Source organism: Diceros bicornis, chromosome 1, assembly GCF_020826845.1.
Source record: "Diceros bicornis minor isolate mBicDic1 chromosome 1, mDicBic1.mat.cur, whole genome shotgun sequence".
NCBI lineage: Eukaryota > Metazoa > Chordata > Mammalia > Perissodactyla > Rhinocerotidae > Diceros > Diceros bicornis.
In genome coordinates this window covers 63,577,384-63,599,787 of record NC_080740.1, presented here as the reverse complement: position 1 = coordinate 63,599,787, position 22,404 = coordinate 63,577,384, and the positions used below count along the sequence as shown (strand labels likewise).

General features: G+C 42.2%; 3 protein-coding genes across 9 annotated transcripts in view; 2 read left to right on the top strand and 1 right to left on the bottom strand.

The window, feature by feature from the left end:
- Window positions 1-1,972, bottom strand: part of RBM27 (RNA binding motif protein 27) — a 70,705-nt gene extending 68,733 nt beyond the window's left edge. For all 5 annotated transcript variants that reach the window (XM_058543289.1, XM_058543313.1, XM_058543303.1 and 2 more), the window contains exon 1: window positions 1,770-1,972. In XM_058543289.1, coding sequence (XP_058399272.1) covers window positions 1,770-1,828 — 59 coding nt within the window. In that variant the 5' untranslated portion in view covers window positions 1,829-1,972. The remainder of the gene's footprint in view (window positions 1-1,769) is intronic.
- Window positions 1,973-5,374: 3,402 nt separating this feature from the next.
- On the top strand, window positions 5,375-5,626 carry LOC131407020 (small ribosomal subunit protein eS27-like). The gene has a single exon (XM_058543050.1). It carries the CDS (start codon window positions 5,375-5,377, stop codon window positions 5,624-5,626), a length of 252 nt encoding a protein of 83 aa, XP_058399033.1.
- A 9,867-nt stretch (window positions 5,627-15,493) lies between these two features.
- LARS1 (leucyl-tRNA synthetase 1) overlaps window positions 15,494-22,404 on the top strand; it is a 61,898-nt gene continuing 54,987 nt past the window's right edge. Inside the window, exon 1 of one of the 3 annotated variants that reach the window (XM_058543268.1) lies at window positions 15,494-15,610. In XM_058543268.1, coding sequence (XP_058399251.1) covers window positions 15,605-15,610 — 6 coding nt within the window. In that variant the 5' untranslated portion in view covers window positions 15,494-15,604. Of the gene's footprint in view, window positions 15,611-15,664; window positions 15,769-22,404 lie in introns of those variants that run through there. The other 2 variants (XM_058543258.1, XM_058543277.1) reach the window with 2 other exon arrangements.

Sequence of the window (22,404 nt, the reverse complement as noted above, 5' to 3'; positions counted from 1 at the left end):
GAAGTCATTTTCACTTTAACTAAACCATCACTAATGTAAAACTCAGAAGCCCTTAGTGTACATTTATTCATACGTGTGCTCTACTCACATACTCCTCATCCTCAGAATGCAAGTACCACTTCAGACATCAGAATTCCCCCAATGCTGCCTCTCTTACCCATCCTACCTTCACAAGACTGACACACTGGACTACACACAGATGACTGTCTTCCTACCTGTTACCATCCCACCCCAAGAAACCAAAGCAGCAAAACAACAAAAGTAAGTTAAGATTTGTCAGGAGGACCAGGAAATAGATAAACAGGGAACAGGAAGTAGCTGTCTCCCAACAGCCCCAACTTGACCATACCTCCACAGCTCCCAAACTACCCCTTATTTCCACCTCTGAAAAACTCAATTTTTCCTCTAAAGCGATCTGATCTAATGAATCAAAGCCTGCCCATCTCTTCTCTACCCCTTTTCTTGCAGCCAGAAAGCCTTCACCTCCAGTAGGAGAATAAGTAAGAAGCAGAAATGAGGAGGGGGCAGGAAATGATCCCTTCCCCTTCCATGCTTTCTTTCCCAACAGGCTTAAAGATATCATCTCTCTCCACCCCCTCCCGCCAGCCTTCCCTCTCTTCCCTCTGGGAGATATGTTTCAGAGACTAGCTATACCCTAGTGTCCCAAATAAACACTCCACAATCCTACCCCCTTTAAAATGGTTATAAAACCAAAAAAAAGTTGATACTTCTGCTATTCCTTTCAAGCGTCCCAATATTTCTACAACTAATACTACCGAAAATATTAAAAAAACCAGCCCCTCTCATTCTTTTCAGTCCCTCAACAATAATCCTAAAGCCTAATATCTTCAGTTGCCCTCTCAATCTTTCAGTAGCATTTACAAAACTCATTCCACTACACTTTTTATTCCTCCAATATCTGTACCTAAAAATCCCGCGATGCTACAAATATGTATATCCTTTTCAGTCCCTCCTCCAATAACACACATTAGATACCAAGGTAGCTCTTTTAATCCCCAGACGTATAAAAATTTCAAATTTTTTTCCCAACCCCTAACGGTATTTAAGTCATCAGTTCTCCCAGCATTACCAACTTCTCAACATTTTAGAATCCCTTAATATCCTTGGTATCATACTTATCAGCTCCCCAATAATTCCTAAAACACTTCAACGCCCACACATCCCCTTCAACAATACCCCTTTTTTCCCCAAATCCTTCAATATTCTTGAACCCTGAGTGCTCATCAACAATCGCTATCAAGCCCTCAAGGTCCCTACAATCCCCTTCTGCCCTCATGTTTGTAGAAGGCCCTCGATACTCTCGCTTCCAGATCTTGTAGTCTCGGAATAACACTGTTTGTAAAGCTCTCGATACCCTGCTACTCCCTTCAAAATCCCAATAATCACATTTAAAAATCCCTCGATAGCCCTGCTTTCTCTCTCAGTTCTCAAACAGCGATGTTTTAAATTCCCTCACTATTAACTGCTACCCCTTCCAGCACCCCAGTATTTACAGTCAAAAAGCCCTCGCCGTCTTAGGGCCCCCCCGACTCCCGGGTCCCAAAGCCACACCGCCTCTGCGCCCCTTGCTCCCCCCCGCCCCCCCCCCCACCGCCCCACAATGGTGATAGTACTAGAAAGACGTCGCCGGGACCTCCGGACCGCGGCCGCGCCGCTCCGCCCTCCCCTCGCCGCCTCCCCTCCCCCCACGCCCCCGCGGGCCCCCAACGCCTACGTTCGCCGGCCCCGGCCCAGCCTGGCTCACTCACATAGGCTCCAGTAACTTGGCCAGCCAGGACTTGAGGGCATCCACATCCTCTATAAGCATGGTGCAGGGAAGGCGGGCTCGGCCGCCGCTCTTGTTTAGGCCTGCTGCGGGTCTTCCCTCGCCCCTCCTCACGCCCTCTTCACAGCTCAGCGTGTCCCAGCCCACCGGGCATCTTAGGCGACTTCAACCTACTCCCCCAGCCGGGGCCTAACAGGAACTAACCCAAGAGCCCTCACTCAACCTAAAACGACGGCTCAGGCGGGCGGGAGATAGCGTCGAGTGGCAGGAGCAAGAACCAATAGAAGAGAGAGGGCCGTGCGCACAAAGCCAATGAAAAGGCTCGCTCGCCCCGCCGGCCGGTCGTACCCAGTTAAGGAGGAGGGATATAGCAAGGTAGGTGGAGAGCTTACGTGAACTCCTAGTGCAAGATGGTATCTTGGAGAAGGTGCTGTGCCTGTTAAAGGGGCCGCGGCGCCTTTTTTGACCACGCTGCCGCCCGCCGCGGAATACCGGTGTCTGCTGCTGCGAGTGTCTGGGGGAACCCGGCGAGCCCCTCAGTCTGGTTCCTTCCTCTCGTTTTTCCTGGAAACACATACTCGTGTCCCGAAATGACTCAGCTGTAGTAAATCTGCAACACAACGTGCAGTACGTTCACGTTCGACACATTGCACAGAATGCAAAATTTTACTTTTTTTCCTTACACACTCGTTTTGCTCGGCACACATGGTTGTATTTTTTGCCGCTATGCTTAAATTACGCAGAATGTTTCTGAAAACCATGCCGTGGACTCCAATAATCCTTATTTCTAAAACGTGGCGCACGGATGTAAGAGGCTGAGGCCATTTCAATTTTACCGTATTTTTAATATGTGCTTTATTTAGGAAGAAAATCGATTCCAATATATTTTTGTTAATTCTCTTTTCATTGCATATTTAAAATTCAATGTTTTGGTTTTGGGGGGAGTTTTTTTCCGCCAGGGAGAATTTTGGTCAGCAAAAAAGTTTTTAAAAATAATTTTTAAAAAATTTAAATTACCGAAATAGGCAACATAGTTTGTACTAGATGAGAAATCCCTTTTGGAGTTTTGAAATTACTGGCGTTTGGCACTGGTGTTAGAATGTTTATTCAACAACAAATACTGAGCACCTGCTATATGCCAGTACTGTGGAAGGCACTAGGATTCCAATGGTGAGCAAAACAAACAGTCCCTCCTGTTAGAAAGCTGAACGGTTTATAGGATTGTGCATTATAATAATATTTTGAAAAACTTGATGAGCACACACTTCACATAAAAGAGATAGGTCAACCCAAAATAAGCTTGTATACTATATTATATATATATAGAGCAGGTGTAGGCAAACTTTTTCTGTAAAGGGCTAGATAGTAAATATTTTTGGTTTTGTGGGCCATGAGAGATCCCTGGCAACTACTCAACTCCAACCTCTTGGCATGAAACTGGCCATATGTAAAGGAATGATTGTGGCTGTGTTCCAATAAAACTTATATGAAATTTTCAACTTTAGATAATTTTCACATGTTGCGACATACTATCCTCTTGATTTTTTTTCCCAACCATTTGAAAGTGTAAAAGCCATTGTTACCTCAAAGGTGTACAGAAACAGGTGCCAACAGGATTTAGCTTGCTGGCTGCAGTTTGTGGACCCCTTACAAAAACTAATAAAAGTGAAATGCACTTAGAAATCATCTAACAAACCTTCTTCACTGACACCTCCTCCCCAACTTTGCAAATGAGGAAAAAAGCCCAGAGAGACTGAGTGGTTTACTGAGAATCACACGTCTGTAGATGGAGCAGAGCAGCATCCAGATCTTCTGACAGTAAGCCCAGAGCTTTCTCATATCCAGCTGTTGCCTCTTCGTCCCTCTCTCCTCCTTTCCTTCTTCCTTTATGCTTATCCACATTTTTCCTTCAATTCTTTTCCCTAAGGAGATGAAGTGTTACCCCAAAATGACAGAAATTTTAAAAAGAGATGTAAAAGTGATTTGATTGGGCCTAAGGAGGCAAGAACTTGGTAGTATGATGGAAATAGAACTTGGTAGTATGATGGAAATGGAACAGGAGTTGCCTTTTTCACAGTGAATCACTCCTCTGCATGTATCCTCAAATGTATTTATAGAACAAATTTTGCAGGCCTTATTTCAGAGGTGAGGATGCTGAGATACTGGTTTCCTAGTGACCAGGGGCATCATTGAACCAAGCACATTACCGGGGGTAGAACAGACATGATTACGGTAGTAATATTTGGGTTTGGGACCCCTGGATAATTTTTTTCCTTTTTTTCTGTTTTTCAAATTGTGATGTTATTATATTACTTTTCTAAATTGAATACATTATGTATATTACAACTACTGCTTTGAATGTAGGTATTGAACCCCAAACTGTATCGTGAGAAAGTAGCATCTGTAGACGAGTTGCTTTTCCAGAAGTGAAAGTGGGATACATATAGTTGGTCCCACTCCCATGCCTGGTTCAGATTTGGTCAGTAGCCATGGCCCAGAATTTTTCATATACTTTAATCAGTAGCGTCCATTGTATGCATAGAACGGATTCACCTGCAGTCCATGAATGAATGAGGCACTGATTTCAGCTGTACAATTATTAGGCTACCCTGAATGCAATGCGTACTCACGTGCATTAATTCAACACACTTACACTGAGTGCTGGTTACCAAGTGTCAGATTCTGTGCTCTGGTCTGGGGCAGAGACAAAAGTTTGAAAAGTTATATCCTTTGGGAGCTCAGATTCTGGTGGTATAACAGTCAGGCATTGGAAATAATAATCAACCAAAGCTGTTGAGTACATACTCTGCGCTGGCCCTATGCTAAATAATTCGGTGTATTGTTGCCTCTCATCCTCACAATACCCCTATATAGTAAACAATATTCATAGACAAGAAAAGTGCATCCCAGAGAGGTCATGAAGCTAATGAGTGGAAAGGCTCAGCCTTGACCATGTGTGTTTGACTTCAAAGCCCACACCTATAACCTTCACTTAATCATCTCACTAGCAAACACTGAAATATAAACTATGTAGTTCATTCAAAATCCATTCAAGTATGTATTGAGCCCATTACTATCTATTAGGCACTGTTCTTGAATAATAGAGAGCGAGACTGATTTTAAATAAATGTTCTTTCCTTAGTTAAGGTGGATGTTAAAATGGATACTTAACAAAGATTGACTTTTCTCTCAGTTTTATCTTCACGGGAGGAGAGAGAAAGAGATGCTAATTTATCTAAGAAAAGAGAAATCATTAACATAAGCCACTGAAAAGAGAGTGACTACAAGAAGAACAGACATCTAAACCATTCTTGTTTAAGCCAAGTTCCCTTTCTCTGCTTGAGGGTAACTGGGCTTCAACCAGGAAGAACTGTTAACGATGTGATTTCACACGAGTGTTGACAGAGGTAGATAGGCCTTCCAGAATCAGTAGATCATGCCCACAAATTGTTTTTTTGTTTGTTTGGTTTTTTTTGTCCTTATTCTCCACACCATGGCTAGGAGTTTTCCTAGGAGAACTATATTATATGGGTTTTTTTTTTTTAAGTTGCTTCACTTCTCCGGTGGTGACAACTTCCCCATGAGCACATGCCTCTCACAAAGGATCTCCTTCATCCCTCTCCAGAACAGAAGAGAAAACACAAGAAGAAGTGCCTAGTGCACAGCCCCAATTCCTACTTCATGGATGTGAAATGCCCGGGATGGTATAAAATCACCAGCATCTTTAGCGACGCACAAACAGTAGTTTTGTGTGTACGCTGCTCCACTGTCCTCTGCCAGCCTGCAGAAGGAAAAGCATGGCTTACAGAAGGATGCTCCTTCAGACAGAAGCAGCACTAAAAGCAGCCTGAATTGAGATGAGTGGGAAACTATCTCAATAAACACATTTTGGATTAAAAAAAAAGTTGCTTCATGATACCTACCTACAAAAATTGCTTAAAAAAAAAAAACTGACAATGCCGATAAGGTTGCAGAGAAAATGGATCATTCATACTTTGCTGGTGGTAATGTAAATGGTACAGCCACTCTGAAAAACAGTTCGGTATTTTTCTCTAAAAACTAAACATGCAACTACCATATGACCCAACAATTACACTCCTGGGCATTTATCCCAGAGAAATGGAAACTTATGTTCATACACAAAAGCTGTATACAAATGTTGCTAGCAGCTTTATTTATAATAACCAAAAACTGGAATCAGCCCAGATGACCTTAAACAGGTGAACAGTTAAACAAACTGTGATACATACATACCAGGGAATGCCACTCAGCAATAAAAAGGAAGGAACTATCGATACATGCAACAGTTTGGATGAATTATGCTGAGCAAGAATAATCCCCAAAGGTTACATATGGTATGGTTCCATTTATATAACATTTTGAAAATGACATAATTTTAGGAGTGGAGGACAGAGATAGAGATGGGGGAATGGAGGGAAAGTGGGAGTAGTTATTAAAGGCAACATGAGGAATCCTTGTGGTATTGGAACTGTTCTGTATCTTGACTGTGGTGGTGGATACAGGAACTACGGGGTGATAACATTGTATAGAATTTAATTTATGTGTATATATACACATATATACACACATATATGTACACCACAAACATGCACAAATGAATACACATAAAGCTTGTATCAATGTCAATATTCTGATAGTGATATTACACTATAGTTTTGTTTTTTTTTTTTAAAGATTTTATTTATTCATTTTTTTCCCCCCAAAGCCCCAGTAGATAGTTGTATGTCATAGGTTCACATCCTTCTAGTTGCTGTACGTGGGACTCGGCCTCGGGTTGGACGGAGAAGTGGTGCCTTGGGGCGCGCCCGGGATCTGAACCTGGGCTGCCAGCATCAGAGTGCGCGCACTTAACCGCTAAGCCACGGAGCCGGCCCTTACACTATAGTTTTGCAAATATTAGCATTGGGGGAAATTGGGAAAAGTGTACAAGAGTTCTCTCTGCATTATCAATTAAAAAAAAAAACGTTGCTTCACACGTTGAGAGCAGTGTCAACAGGGAGAAAAGGTTGAAAGTGGCATCTCTGGGTGTGCACATACCGGAAATAGTCCTTGCCCCACTCTCCAAGGGCTTCATGGGTTCCCACTGGACATGTGTGGGGACCCAGGTCTGACATTCTTGCAGATTAGAAAAGCATCCAGGAGAAATGTGTAGAGCTCCACTGCAGTAGTGACTTTTTTTTTTTTTTTTTTTTGCAGAGGGAAACACAACAGTAGTGGACTGACCAGACTCCAGTTCCCTCTGGTTATCCCTCTGATATTAGAGGAGAACTGACCTCTCTTCTTTGGATTGAATAAGCCCCTTAGGATTTGAACAGATCAAATAATAATAACTCATACTCCTTCTGTGCCAGGTACTCTGCCAAGCAACTTTGCATGGATTAGCCTCTTTCAGTTCCTGCATTCAGCCTTTCTTTCTTTCAAGAAATGTTGATTGAAAACCTATCACACAGGCCGGCCCCGTGGCTTAGCCGTTAAGTGTGCGCGCTCCGCTGCTAGCGGCCCGGGTTCGGATCCAGGCGCGCACCAACTCACTGCTTCTCCGGCCATGCTGAGGCCACGTTCCACATACGGCAACTAGAAGGATGTGCAACTATGACGTACAACTATCTACTGGGGCTTTGGGGGGTGGGGATGAAAACCTATCATAGGCAAAGCACTGTTACAGGCCCTGGGGATGCAGCAGTGAAGAAAATAGGCATTCTCTTGGAAATCTATTTTAGTAGGAGAATAGGGAGTGATGGGGAAGGATTGGAGGTAGAAAGGGTGTTAGTCATGTGGATATCTGGGAGAAGAGCTTTCCAGCGAAGTGCAAAGATGCTGAGGCAGGAACTGGCTTGGCAAAGGGGGGAAGCAACAGGACTGGAGCAGTGGGAGCCAGGAGGAGGGTGATGGTAGAAGAGGTTAGAGAGGTAGTTATAGGCCAGATCATGGCAGACTTTGTTGGTCATGGTAAGGAATTTGGATTTTTATTCTGAGGGAGACTGGAAGACACTGAAGGTTTCAAACAGGTAATAAAATCATCTGATCTAGTTTTTTATTTTTTTTTTAGACAGAATCACTATAGCTGCCTTATGGTCATTGGACTGGAGGGGACAAAAGTGGAGGCAGGGAAACCTGTTAGGACTCAATAATCCAAGCAAGAGATGATGGTGGTTTGGACTAGACTAGCAGTGAAAGAGATAGTAAGAAGTTAGATTCTGGATATATTTTGAAGGTAGAGTCAATGATTTTTGCTGACAGATTAGTTGTCAGTATGAAACACAAAGAGGAATCAAGGATGACACCAAGGTGTATGGTCTGAGTAACTGGCCTGAGATGGGGAAAATGAAAGAGGAGCAGATTTAGAGAATGGCTGGTAGATCACAAATTCAATTTTGGATATAAATTAGACATAGGCATTGTCTTAGACATTAGACATTGTGGTAGCCAGCCTCCAAGACGGCCCACAATGATCCTCACCTCCTAGTATTCACATCCATGTGTACTTTCATCCCCCATTGGATCAAGGCTTTTCTGTGTGACCAACAGAATACACTAGAAGTGATTGTCATTGACTTCCAAGTCTACGTCTTAAAAAGCATTGTAGCTTCTACCTTGGATCTCTTGATCTGGGGAAAGCCAGTTGCCGTGACGCAAGACACTCAACCCACCCTGTGGAGAAGCCCATGTTGAGAGGAACTGAGACCTCTTACCAACAGCCAGGACTAACTTTCCAGCCTCGTGAGTGAGCCATGTTAGAAGCAGATCTTCTGGCCCCAGTCAAACCTTCAGATGACTGCAGCCTTGCCACCATCTGACTATAATCTTATGAAAGTCCTCAAGTCAGAAGCACCTAGTCAAGTTGCTCCCAAACTCCTCACCTACAGAAACTGTGAAAGATAATAAATGATTATTGTTTTAAGCCAGTAATTTTGGGGGTAATTTGTTAGAAATGATAGATAATATAAAAATCCAAGTGCAGGGCCAGCCCCGTGGCTTAGCGGTTAAGTGCGCGCACTCCGCTGCTGGCGGCCCGGGTTCGGATCTCAGGTGCACACCGATGCACCGCTTCTCTGGCCATGCTGAGGCCGCGTCCCACATACAGCAACTAGAAGGATGTCCAGCTATGACATACAACTATCTACTGGGGCTTTGGGGGAAAAAGTAAATAAATAAATAAAATAAAATAAAATAAAATCCAAGTGCAGATTGTCAAGCAGACAGTTGGATCTGAGTCTGGAGATCATGAGAGACATTGGGCCTGGTGTTAAAATTGGGGATTCATGAGCATGTAAATTGTGTTTAAAACCATAGGCCTGGATAAGATCATCTAGGCAGTAAGTACATCTAGAAAGCTAGGCCATTAGGATATTCCCCTATTTAAAAGGAAGGTGACTAATATCCAGTAAACTGAGAAGGCATGCCTGGTGAGGCAGGAGGAGAACAGAGAGAGAAGAACTGTGTCTCAGGAAAGATGGAGTTTCCAACTGTGTCAAATGCAGTTTGTGAATCAAGTAAGAAGAGGACAGGGAATTGACCACTGGATTTGGCAGCATGGAGGTCGTTGGTGACCTGGACAATTCCGTGGAGTGGAGGGGGTGAACACCTGATTGGAAAGAGTTTAGGAGGGGCCAGCCCTGTGGCTTAGTGGTTAAATGCATGGGCTCTGCTCCTGGCAGCCCACATTCAGATCCCAGGCACGCACCGATGCACCGCTCATCTTGTCTGGCCATGCTGAGGTGGCGTCCCACATACAGCAACTAGAGGGATGTGCAACTATGACGTACAACTATCTACTGGGGCTTTGGGAAGAAAAGGGGGGAAAAAAAGGAGTTCAGGAGACAAAAGGCGGAGAGGAATTAGAGATAGGATGACAGTTCTTTTGAAGGGTTTTACTGTAAAGGGGAGCAGAGCAAGGAAGTTATTAGAAGTTGTGGGATAGAAAGGATAGGGTTTGTTTGCATTTTGTTCTGTTTTTCTGTTGCTTGTCTGCTTGCTTGCATTAGGTTAGAAGATATGTATAAATGCGGATGGGTGTGATCTAGTAGAGAAAGAAAATCTGATACGGGAGGTAAGGTGGGCAACTGCAGGAGTAAAATCTTAGCGTGAAAGACAATGGGATTCAGTGTACAAATGGAGTGTAGATCTTAAGAGGAGCCCTGATTGTTCATGGAGCACATTTTTTTTTAATTTTATTTATTTATTTATTTTTCCCCGAAAGCCCCAGTAGATAGTTGTATGTCATAGCTGCACATCCTTCTAGTTACTGTATGTGGGACGCGGCCTCAGCATGGCCAGAGAAGCGGTGCGTCGGTGCGCGCCCGGGATCCGAACCCGGGCCACCAGCAGCGGAGCACGTGCACTTAACCGCTAAGCCACGGGGCTGGCCCAAAAGAGCACATGTTAATGAATGAGGTATGATGGTAGATGTAGTAAAAGGAACTCATGGAAGTTCTTTATTGATTGTTCTGTTCTGGAAGTTCTTTATTTTCAGTGAATTAAGAAGCAATCATCAGTTGAATGTGAGGAGAGGGTGCTGGATGTTTGAGAAGAGAGGTGTGAGGACAAAGCATCTTTGGTTTCTCAAATATTTCAAGCGCCTTCTCATCTCAGGGCCTTTGCACTTACTGGTCCTTTTGCCTGGATCTCTTTTCCACACATCTTTGTATGGTTGACTTTTTCTTGTCAGCTCAAATATCACCTCCTTAGGAAGGTCTTCCTTAACCATCCAACCTAAATTAATATCCCACTTTCCTCCTCTTGTTATTCTCTATCACATAATCCTGCTTTATGCTTTTCATAGTATTTTTCACGGTCTGAAACTTTTTCATTTATTTTTTTCTCTACCCCACCCTACCTAGAGTATAAATTTTCGTGAGGTCAAGGGTTTTGTCTTCCTTGTTCACATTATATCTTTAGTGCTGAAAACAAAACCTGGCATATAATAGATGCTCAATAAATATTAATGAATGACTAATACGATCATCACAACAATATTACTAGATAAAAAGTACTATTATTATCACCACATTATAGGCCCAGACAGGTCAAATGATTTGCCCAAGGTCACATAGCAAGTTTGGAATAGAGGGGAGGATATCTATAATTGAAAATGAGACAATCTGACACTGGAGCCCACACTCTTGGACACTATATGGAATAGCATCTAGAGGAAGATACTGACTTCTGGCTACTAAGATATTGGTAGCCTGACCAATTAATTAAAAAAAAAAAGAGTAAGACCTTGGTTGTGCCCCCAATTTACATAGTTTAGATCAGTCTAATTTCACTGATACTGTAAAAATAGGAATCCTAAACATCGTAAATGCAGAAAATAAATTTAAAAAATATAGTCACTGAAATTGGAACCTCAATAATATGTGACTGGTTGTCTTTACCTATTTCTTTGTTTTTTCCCCTCCTTTTCTTTCTCTCTTCTTTTCTTTTCCTCCTTCTTCCCTCTCCCACCCCCTTCCTTCCTTCCTTCATATCATAAGGAACCCTTGGACTGCTCCCTAGTGGCGATGGTAATGGTGGTGGCAATTTGGAAAGGTAGGCTATGTAGGAACCACAAGCAGTGTTTTGATGACTCAGGTGTCACATTTCCCGTATAAGTCCTTGACACAGCTGGCAGTGCTCTGTGGAATGTTGACAAGATAGCAGGCTGAAGCTTGTGGATCCTGAGTTTGGAGCAGCATGAGTGAATGAGTTCTAATTCCTGAGAATTACAAATATCACCACTTTAGGAGTAATCTAGGCAACAGGGGTTTCTTAAAATTTTGGTGCCTGAGAAGTGCAACTTCTCTAATTTGGTTACATTTGTCTAAATATAAAATTCTCCCTAATCAGCATGGCTACTTGTTCCTAGCTCATGTCAATCAGATTTATAATTTCCATTAATTAAATGACTGTCTTAGTCCATTTGGGCTGCTATAACAAAATACCACAAATTGAGTGGCGTGTAAACAACAGAAATTTATTTCTCACAGTTCTGGAGGCTGGATGTCTGAGGGCCCTCTCCCAGGTCTCACACTTCTCTTTTTAGCCTCACAAGATGGAAGGTGGGTGGGGAGCTTGTGGGTTCTCTTTTATAAGAGCACTAATCCCATTCATAAGGGCTCCGTCTTCCTGGCCTAAGCACATCCCAAAGGCCCCACCTCTTAATACCATCACATGGGCATTAGGATTTTAATATATGAATTTTTCGAGGACACAAACATTCAGACCACAGCTCATCTAATCAAACTGGCTTCCAGTATTCTCCACTTCTCTTTCTTTGTTTTTAGCCTAATGTTTCTTGAGTACTTACTAGGAACTAGGCATTGGGCTAATCCCCTTGCTTGGTGTAGCTCATTTTATTCTCACCTCAAGCCTAAGAGGTAGGTATTATCATTATCCACATTTTACATGTGAGGACCCAGAGTTCCAAGGTTAAAGGAACAGAGCTAGCATGGGACAGAGCCTCAGTTCAGACCTAAGCATCTTACTCCAAAGCCTCTGAGCACAACCACCACACACACTCTTCCTCTGCTGTCCATTAACTAACTGTCAGAGGTTACACATAGAGCAACCCCAGGATCAGCTAAGCCCATATGTCCTAGAAGGATTCTTGTTCTTCTGTTTATACTCATTGCTTGTGTCATTAAAAAAAAATCTGTTCACCATTCAGGAAGTGTAAAAATAAAGGTAGAATGCTAATATAGGAAAAAAAACTACTTAAAATCAAAAGGTGGGGGCCGGCACCGTGGCTTAGCAGTTAAGTGCGAGCTCTCCGCTATTGGCAGCTCTGGTTCAGATCCAGGGCGCGCACCGATGCACCGCTTGTCCGGCCATGCTGAGGAGGCATCCCACATACAGCAACTAGAAGGATGTGCAACTATGTCATACAACTATCTACTGGGGCCTTGGGGAGAAAAAGTGAAAAAAAGGAGGAGGATTGGCAATAGATGTTAGCTCAGGGCCCGTCTTCCTCAGCAAAAAGAGGAGGATTGGCATGGATGTTAGCTCAGGGCTGATCTTCCTCACCACAAAAAAAAAAAAATTAAAAGTTGTCTAATTGGGTAGGGAAGTGACAACCATATTCATTGAGTGCTGCTGTATGCCTGTGGAATACAAGAATCAAAAGAAGCGCTCACAATTCCCTTCTGGACTGAGATTACTATGGGGCACAGGTAAGCTTTTTCTATGTTAATCAGACTAATGTTTATAGACCAATTTTCCTAAAATAATAATAAAAATAGCTGACATTTTAAAGTGCTTACTATATGCCAGGCATATATATAGTTTATACACATATTATTTCTTTAATCCTCATAGCAATCCTATGAGGTATTTACTATTATTCCCGTATTTTATAGAGTGGTTAATCGAATTGCTCGAGGTCACCCAGCTAGTAAATGACGAACTCAGTCTGTGTTATTCAAAGCCTGAGCTCTTATCCACTCTGCTACCTTTCTAATTGCATTTACCTTGAGAGGCTATTCCACACGGCATAGCAAAGAATCAATAATTCCCAATTAAAAAGCCATATTACTAAGCTGTAATAAATTTCATTGCCTAGATGTCTCTTGAATCTGTTTTTCTTTCCCCACCTTGACTGCCACCACCGCCACCTCTCACCTGGACAACTGCAATAGCCTCCTGCTTCCACTTTTGCTCCCTTCCAATCCTTCTTCAGAATGATCTTTATAAAACACAAACAGGACCAGGTCTCTTTCTTGCTAAAAATGCTGCCGTGGCCTCTCACTGCTTCAATGTCTGCCTCTTCCACCAGACTGTGTGCTCTATGGAGGAGTTGATTGTATCTGCCTTGTTCAAGTTTCCTATCTCCAGCATCTAGGATAGTGCCTTGTACATAGCACAAACTAAATAAATTTTTGTTGAATGAGTGGAATCCAAATGACCCCTGAAAAAAAAGAATATTAGTCACTTAAATAGGAAAATTTAAAAAGACGAAGTTAGAGGCATTGAGGTAGGTTTTTCATAATTTTCATAATTTGTAATCACATAATTACTTGTTTATTTTCTTCTTTAATGTCTCATGCCCTTTAGACTGTAAGCTCCATGAGGGCAGAGACCATGTCTGTCTTGTTCCCTACTGTCTCCTAGCTCTATGTCAGGTTCACAGGAGTGCTCAAAAAATATTTTTTGTATGAATAATTTCAGTTACCCATGTGGATTGGAAGCTGATGAATCAAAGATGACAAATAGTACTGGTTAGGGCAGAACTGGAACAGGAAAATATAACCATAGTTATAAGAGCTGTGGAGGATGAGGATTCTTTCATTCATTCAGTAAATATTTATAAGGTACCTACTATGTGCCAGACACTGTGCTAGGCAGCCTCTGCTGTCATGGAGCTTACAGTCTAGCCGTAAAAACAGGTGATCAAAATTCAGTGAGATAAATTTTCTAAAGGGGTGGCAGGAAGAGGGTGCTTCAGGGAACATCTAGGAGGGGACATTTAACCCAGACTTGGGCTGTCAGAAAGTGATGTCTAAATGGTTGGTAGCTAAAGGAAGAGAGTGTTAAAAGTGAGGGAGAGCATCTGTATATGTGAGAGCCCATGGGTAGGAGAGCCACTGGTAGGTTCTCCATAGCCTAAGGTTCCTTCTTAACTTCCTTCCTTTCATCCAATAAATTTTTTCTGAGTGTATACCATGTGCCAGGCATTGTGTTAGGCCATCATTAAATTTGTATTTCAAATCTAGTTCTCGAAAAATGTAAATAAATAAATATATATAATTTTAAATTTATTTTTATTAAAAAAATTTTTTTCCCCTTAGTCCTTTAAGAAGACACACTTTGGGGCTGGTCAACTCCCCCGGCGCCTCCCCCCCTCCAAAGTGCTGTGCAGATGCTTAATGAATATTTACTGAATTAATAAATGAACACATGTGAGAGTAATCTGACCACCAGAAAGTAAAAGCCTTGGATCAGTGCTTTTCAATAGATCTTTCTTCTATGATAGAAATGTTCTAAATCTGGACTGTCCCATGATAAGTAACCACTAGCCGCATGAACTATGGAGCACTTGAAAAGTGGCTAGGGCAACTGAAGAACTGAATTTTACATTTTATTTAATTTTAATTAATTTAAATTTAAATAGTCACGTGTCTAGTGACTACCGCATGGGACAGCTCAGCCTTGCACGGCAGCACAATTGAAATAGTCTGAGCCTGGCAAGGGGACCAGGTAAGGTTTCCAGTCTCTGGCTTAAAAATGCAGATTGTTAATAAATGGTTATAAAATATCTAAATTCTGGACTGTTGAATGCCACTGACAGTCATAAATATCTGTGCACAGTGGCAAGCCATAATTAGCACCTCAGTCACTGAAGACTAATAAACCTTGCATCCTGCTATCCTGACAGACACCCAAACCAGCTCCACAGGGTGAAAAGGTTGCAGGCCGAGAACTCCACCTTTGCCGGGGTGCCCTCGCGACACTCTGCGACCCCGAACTGCACCATGGACTTTGTAGTTCAACATGCTCTTGACGTCACTACCGCTGTCACCTCTGAGTGGCTTGTCGGGTAGACATCCGGTATCCCGTTGTTCTCTGGGAATTGTAGTCAATAGGTACCTGCTGGGCGTGGGCTCTATTGGCGTAGGAACTACAATCCCCGGAGGGCTAGGAGATGCACCCGGCGGTAGTTAGTAGTGACCCGGCGATTGCCTCATCAGGTGTGAAGCGTGTGCTTTAGTGTCTTGGGAGGCCTGACTGCCCCAAGAGGGAGGGGAAAGGTCGTAACCACTCCTTTGAGGGGGGATCACCGAGGTCACTGTCGTGGGTTTGCCGAGTCGGCTGGGCGGCGCCATGGCGGTGAGTTTTGGCGGGAAGAGAATCCGCTTGGCTGGGCCCTAGAACCTGGCTGATCTATCTGCTTTTGCCAGAATTTAGGGGTTCCTTGTGGTAGCCGCTGTCCTGAAGAGAAAAATCCTTTTCTCAAGAAAGGGGAGGCATTGCCCCTCATGCTTAAGGTGTGGCTGTTGTGAGGATGTGCCTTTTCTTGCTAGCTGATGAGCCAGGAGCCCATGTCTTTAACTTTACAGACTACTTAGTGTTATGTGTGTTATTTCACTGAAGTTGCTAAAAGCAGTTTGGAGAGAGAGGAGTATGTAACATTGATGTTTCCTTTCAACAAAACAATTATTGAGCGCCTACCGGTAAAACAGACAAAAATATCTGCATTTATGGGGTTTACGTGTGTGTGTGTGGGTGGTTATATACTAAAATATATGGTAAAATATGTCGGGTGCCCATAAGTGCTATAGAAAAAAGTAGACCTGGAAGAGGAGACTAGGGAGTGTGGGGCAGGGTAGAGTTGCAGTTTTAAAAGAGCGATCAAGAAAGGCTTTGCTGAGAAGGTGGCGTTGTGGCAAGAAGGAGGTAAGGGCACAAGCCATGCAACTGTATGGAGGAAAAGACTTCCAGGCAGAGGCAACAGCTTGAGTGAAAAGCAAGGAGGGTTGTATGTCCAAAGGACAGTGAGCTGGGGTGGGCTGGGGGGGTGGGGGGGGAGATGATGGTGTGTGTGTGTGTTTGTGTGTGTGTGTGGGGTTGTTGATTGGTGGGTGGATGTAGGTCATATAAGGCCCTGTAGGTTGCCGATTGAAAAGTGTGTTCAAGGAAGAATGGGAAGAGAGGCACTGGAGATAATGAGTATGGACAACTCCTGAGAAATTCTATCAAGGAAAGCAGAAGAATGGGGTAATAGATGAAGGTCAAAATAGGGCTTTTTTTTTTTTTTTTTTTTTATGACAGGAGAAATTATACAATGTTTGTATGCTCATGGGAATTATCCTGTAAAAAGGAAAAATTGTTGCAAAAGAGAGAGAGAATCCCTGGAATGACGTTCCTGAATAGAATAGAGAGGATGAGATCATGTGCATGAGTGGAGGGTTAAAAAGGACCATGCTCATCTATAGTAATAGGAAAGAAGGCAGAATATTTGGGTACAGATGCATGTAGGTCCATAGACATGATGAGGAAGGCTGTGGAAATTTCTGTTCACTTCTGTTTTCTTAGTGAAATGGGAACCAAGATTATCAGCTAAAAATAAGGATGGGAAGGAAGTGTTGGAGGTTTGAGGAGGGGGAAGAAGATATGAAACAATTGTCTAGGACATTGCTGTCAATAGAACTTTCTGCAGTGATGAAAATGTTCTATATTTGCACTAATTTGGTAGCCACTAGCTACATGTGGCTGTTGAGCACTTGAAATGTGGCTAGTGCAATTGAAGGACTGAATTTTAATGTAATTTTAAAATTAAATAGTCTCATTTGGGGGCTAGCCTGGTGGCCTGGTGGTTAAGTTTGTGCATTCTGCTTCAGCTGCCCAGGGTTTGTGGGTTTGGATCCCGGGCCCGAACCTGCACAGTGCTCGTCAAGCCATGCTGTGGCAGCATCCCACATACAAAATAGAGGAAGATGGGCACGGATGTTAGCTCAGGGCCAATATTCCTCAGCAAAAAGTGGAAGATTGGCAACGGGTGTTAGCTCAGGGCCAATCTTTCTCACCAAAAAAAAGAAAAAAAAGATAGTCACGTGTCTAGTGGCCACTGTATTGGACAGTACACACATTAGAGTTTGAGAAGCACTGGTCTAGGAGAAGGAGTAACAAACTGGATTTCAGAAATTAGAAGTATTGCTGGACATCGCTTGATGTTAGTGGTCATGAAATTTATTTATTTATTTATTTTTTTTTTGTGAGGAAGATAAGCCCTGAGCTAACATCCGATGCCAATCCTCTTTTTGCTGAGGAATATTGGCCTTGGGCTAACATCCGTGCCCATCTTCCTCCACTTTACATGGGATACCGCCACAGGATGGCTTGAGCAGTGCGTGGGTGCGCACCCAGGATCCGAACCTGCGAACCCTGGGCCACCAAAGCAGAGCATGCGCACTTAACCGCTTCACCACCTGGCTGGCTCCGTGGTCATGAATTTTTTTTTTTTTTTAATAATTTTATTTATTTATTTATTTTTTCCCCCAAAGCCCCAGTAGATAGTTGTATGTCGTAGCTGCACATCCTTCTAGTTGCTGTATGTGGGACGCGGCCTCAGCATGGCCAGAGAAGCGGTGCGTCGGTGCGCGCCCGGGATCCGAACCTGGGCCGCCAGTGCACTTAACCGCTAAGCCACGGGGCCGGTCCTGTGGTGATGAATTTAAATTGAGTCTGGTCAGCATGGTTGAATGTTTGTCTCCTGCCTTTTTCAGCTGCCTGAGTGAAGGAATAGAGCAACTAGATAGGAGGGTTGAAGTTTTGCCAGGCAAGAATGATGAAGAGAAAGGCAAAGGAGTGATTATACAGATGGACGTAAGGGAGGGCAGTGAAGACATGGGGTGGAAGGGCCTAAGGGTTCGTGAAAAAGGATCAGGATCAATAGGTCTCAGTGGGGTTGAAGAGTTATTAGAGTTGGAATTCTAGCAGAGTCAGGACCAATAATATCACTAACATTTCGTATGTGTTATGCCTTGTGTTTAGCTTTTATTTGCATGGTGTCACTGAGTCTTCACATTAATCTGTGTGAGGTAGGCACTCTTATTCTCTGCAGTTTACAAGTGAAGAAACCCAGGCTTAGAGAGCTTAACAGGCCCAAGTTCTCATAGCTAGTACATGGTGAAAGTGGATTAGAACTCAAACGGATTGACTCTTTTTTTCAAGAACTATGCCATCCTGCCTTCCAGGAAAACCCATGCCTTGTGATCCCTGGTCCAGTGTTTTTTTTGTTCCAAGTTGCTCAGTGCTTCCTCACCAATCCCACCCCATCTAGGTGGTATCCTCAGCCAGGGTGGGATATGCAGGTCCTTCTTTTTTTTGGTTGGTGTTAATGGGAATGGGCTTTTCAGTTTGGAAGACCTTAATACATTTTTTTTCTTTTTTTTTTTATGTATAAGGGAACTGGCGGTATTTCTGGTAGATATTGTTGTTTCACTTCATTTACTTGTTGGCCTCTGAAAATATTCATGTTTTACGCTGTCATGATACCGGGCTAACATTAGTTTTATTGGAAGAATCTAACAAGAGGTCCTTTTAAGAAAGAATAAGTAATAATAATAACAGTTAAAATGTATTGATTGCCTAATTTGTGCCAGGCATTAGTGTTTTACATAAGTTTTCATCAGAACAACCCTATAAAAGAAGGTGCTATTATTATCCCCATTTTACTGATGGGGAAAATAAGGCATCAGATCTACTAAGAGGTGGAATTTGAATTCATTTTGTCCCATTCTGGAGCCCCTTCTCTTAATCATTATACTATTACCAGTTGGAAACTAATTGGGAAATTTCTTCTGCAAGCATCTTCCTATAAGGAAAATTTTCTAACTCTTTCCAAAGGAAACCTTACCAGTAGTAAAGTGTATAAGACAATAAACATGGAATAGCATGGATAAAAAATTAGTTTTTATTTTACAGTTGAATTTGTAAAGAGTAAACAATATACTTTTTTCATATCATAGGAGTATTTTATAGAGCTTTTGACAGTTTTAATCCCTTTTAGTTACATATCAGACTGTTAGAGGAGACCTGGGGATATGATGTAATAAAGATAATAGCCAACTTTAAGAAAATTTATTGTTTTTAAACTTTAAATTTGGAAAATTTAAATAGTGAAAAAAATAGAAATAATAATAGTATTATGTATTTCCATGTACCCATCACCCAACTTCAATAATCTTGTTTCATATATACCTCCTCCAGACCCTCCCCCTCCACTCCTCAGGATTCATTTTTTTTTTTTTTTGTGAGGAGATCAGCCCTGTGCTAACATCTGCCAATCCTCTTCTTTTTTTGCTGAGGAAGACCAGTCCTGGGCTAACATCTCTGCCCATCTTCCTCTACTTTATATGGGACGCCGCCACAGCATGGCTTGCCAAGCGGTGCGTCAGTGCGCGCCTGGGATCCGAACCGGCGAACCCCGGGCCGCCAGCAGCGGAGCGCGTGCACTTAACCGCTTGCGCCACTGGGCCGGCCCCCCTCAGGATTCATTTTAAGCAAATTCCAGGCACTGTACCATTTTATCCATACATATTTTCGTAAGATTTTTTTTTTTTGTATAATGATAAGTTCTCTTAAAACAACCACAATGCCATTTCACACCTAATCAAAAGTACATGATATCCAGTTGTTTCTTTGTGATAATGATTAATATTATTAAGCATTTACCATGGGTCTGGCACTGTGCTAATTTCTTCAGGTGTATTATCTCTTTTAATCCTCATAATAATAATACAAGATAGGTATATATTAACCCCATTTTATAGATAGGTAGAGAAATGGAGGCTTAAAGAGGTTAAGGAAGCTATTTAGGGTTCAACAGCTAGTAAGTGGTGGAGCTAGGATATAGCCAGAATAACAAGAGAAAGCAGAACTAGGAATCAGAAGATGAGGGTTTTTGTCCAACTCGACAATTTGCTGGCATGATCTCTGAGCTTCAGATTCATCATCTTTGAAATGATAATCATCACTGGTCTACCCACTTCTTAGGGTTGTTGTTAAGGTCAAATAAGTTAATGTTCATAAAAGTTTTAAGAACTGCAGAATACTGTGAATATATGAAATAGTTTATTATCTAGTTCAGTGGTTCTCGACTGGGGGTGATTTTGTCTCGTAGAGAACATTTGGTCTGGAGATTCTTGAGCATCACAGCTGCGGGGTGTGCTACTGGCATCTAGTGGGTAGAAGCCAGGGATGCTCCTAAACATCCTACAATGCACAAGACAGCCCTAGAAAACAAAGAATTATTTGGCCCAAAATATCAATGGTGCCAAAGTTTAGTTAACTTTGATCTAGTTAACTCTGATCTAGTTAAATAACCTTTTAACTAGTTAAAATAACCACTTGTCTGGTTGAATACTAATGAAGAAATTGAGACTCAGATTGATCAAGGGACTTACTCAAGGTTATGAAACAAGTTGGTGCTAGGGCCAGTATTAGATTTCGTTACAGTCGACCTTTGAGGTTTTAAGGAACAACTTTTTCTGAGAAGCAGAAACCTCAAAGAAGAGCTTTTATGCATTTAGCCTGCTCAGTACAGTGAAAGGAAACACAGTTCTAAGTAATTTGTGAAGACTATTGCTTTCATGTTTTTCTTTAAAGTGGGTGACATGGTCATTTTTAAGCAAAAAATATTTGTCACGTAACTTCTGTGTCTATGGCATTGTACTTGGTGCTGAGGTGACTTGTTCTAAGAGTTGCTGCCTGCTGGGAGTTCACAGCCTAATTGGGTAAATGTCTTCGAGATCATTTGGTTGCATGCAATGGAAGCCAACTCAAGCTGGTTAAAGTAAAGAGGAATTTAGTAATGATATAGTGGGATTTCATATGACCCATGACCCTAGGATAGCAGGTACAACTAGGCTTCATGAGGTCCTACATACTTTTGCCTTCGTGGGCCCTTTCTTCTGTAAAAAATATGAAAAATTATATTTTACAACTGTGTTGGTATAAAGAGAAATATATTGATATTATATATTAAAGTTTTTTACTTTAACCTTAAAGTTCATTTTTTTCTTGATTTTAAAAGAAATTAAAATATGTTTGTCAGCCCCATAAAGTATTGTGGGCTCTAGGCACTGTGCCTACTCTACCTACAGGTTAATTTGGCTGTTAGGAGTTGTACATGCTGTTTTAAGGGCCGAGAGGAAGTGACTTACTTTCTTCTGCCCAAAACTCCTTTGCCAGAACCTGGTCACACTGCTGCAATTTAATGGCAAATTCTGGAAAGGTAGAAGAGTACACTTAGCTGCCTCTGTGGCACTACCCTAAATAAGACTGGGCTTTTGTTGCAGAAGTAGAAAGGGAAGGAACAATATTGCATAGGTAACCTGCTGTCTCTGCCATAGCTTATTTTCAAACGGTAGTCCTTGTATATTAGAATTGAAAATAGAAGTTAGCGTATATAGGAATAGAGAGACTGACTTGTAACTTGAAGGTTACTTGTGAAGAGGGGTTTTGCAGTAAGAGAGGGCAAAGGAACTGAGGGTCTAAATGAAAGTGGTTGGTAGCAGGAATGGGAAGAAGTAAATAAATGCAGGATTCTACTTTCTTGGAAAAGGAAATACCTTATGCAACCACACTTAGTTTTGGAAATTCTTGAGAAAGAGTCCAAATTGCTTAGCACCTTGATTCAAATATGCAACCCACTTCCTAGTCTATGTTATTTTTTTATGGCCACAATATGCAAAAGCCGGCAATGTGTTATTCACTTCTCTTTTAAAATCTTTAAATATTCAACAAATATTTATTGAAAGGCTGCTATAAGCTAGACATCAAGGAATGAGAAACAAGACACAGTCCCTACCATGAACAAACTTAAAGTCCCGTGGGGAAGACAGACAGATACTGACACTGCTGTGTGATTAGTGCTCTCATGGGGGAAATATTGGTAGGTAGGAATGTAGTAAGAATGGCATCTCATAAACTCTTGGGGATTCAAAGCAGGAAATTAGCTGAGACCTAAGGATGAGATAGCTAGACAAAGAGATTGGTGGGGTATGAGGCAGGGAGAATAGCTTGAAAAAAGGCCCAGAGGTGAGAGAGGGAGCTTGGCACATTTGGGAAAATGCAGGTGGCTTAATAGGCCTGGAGTGGTGGTGAGGGGAATGGAGGAG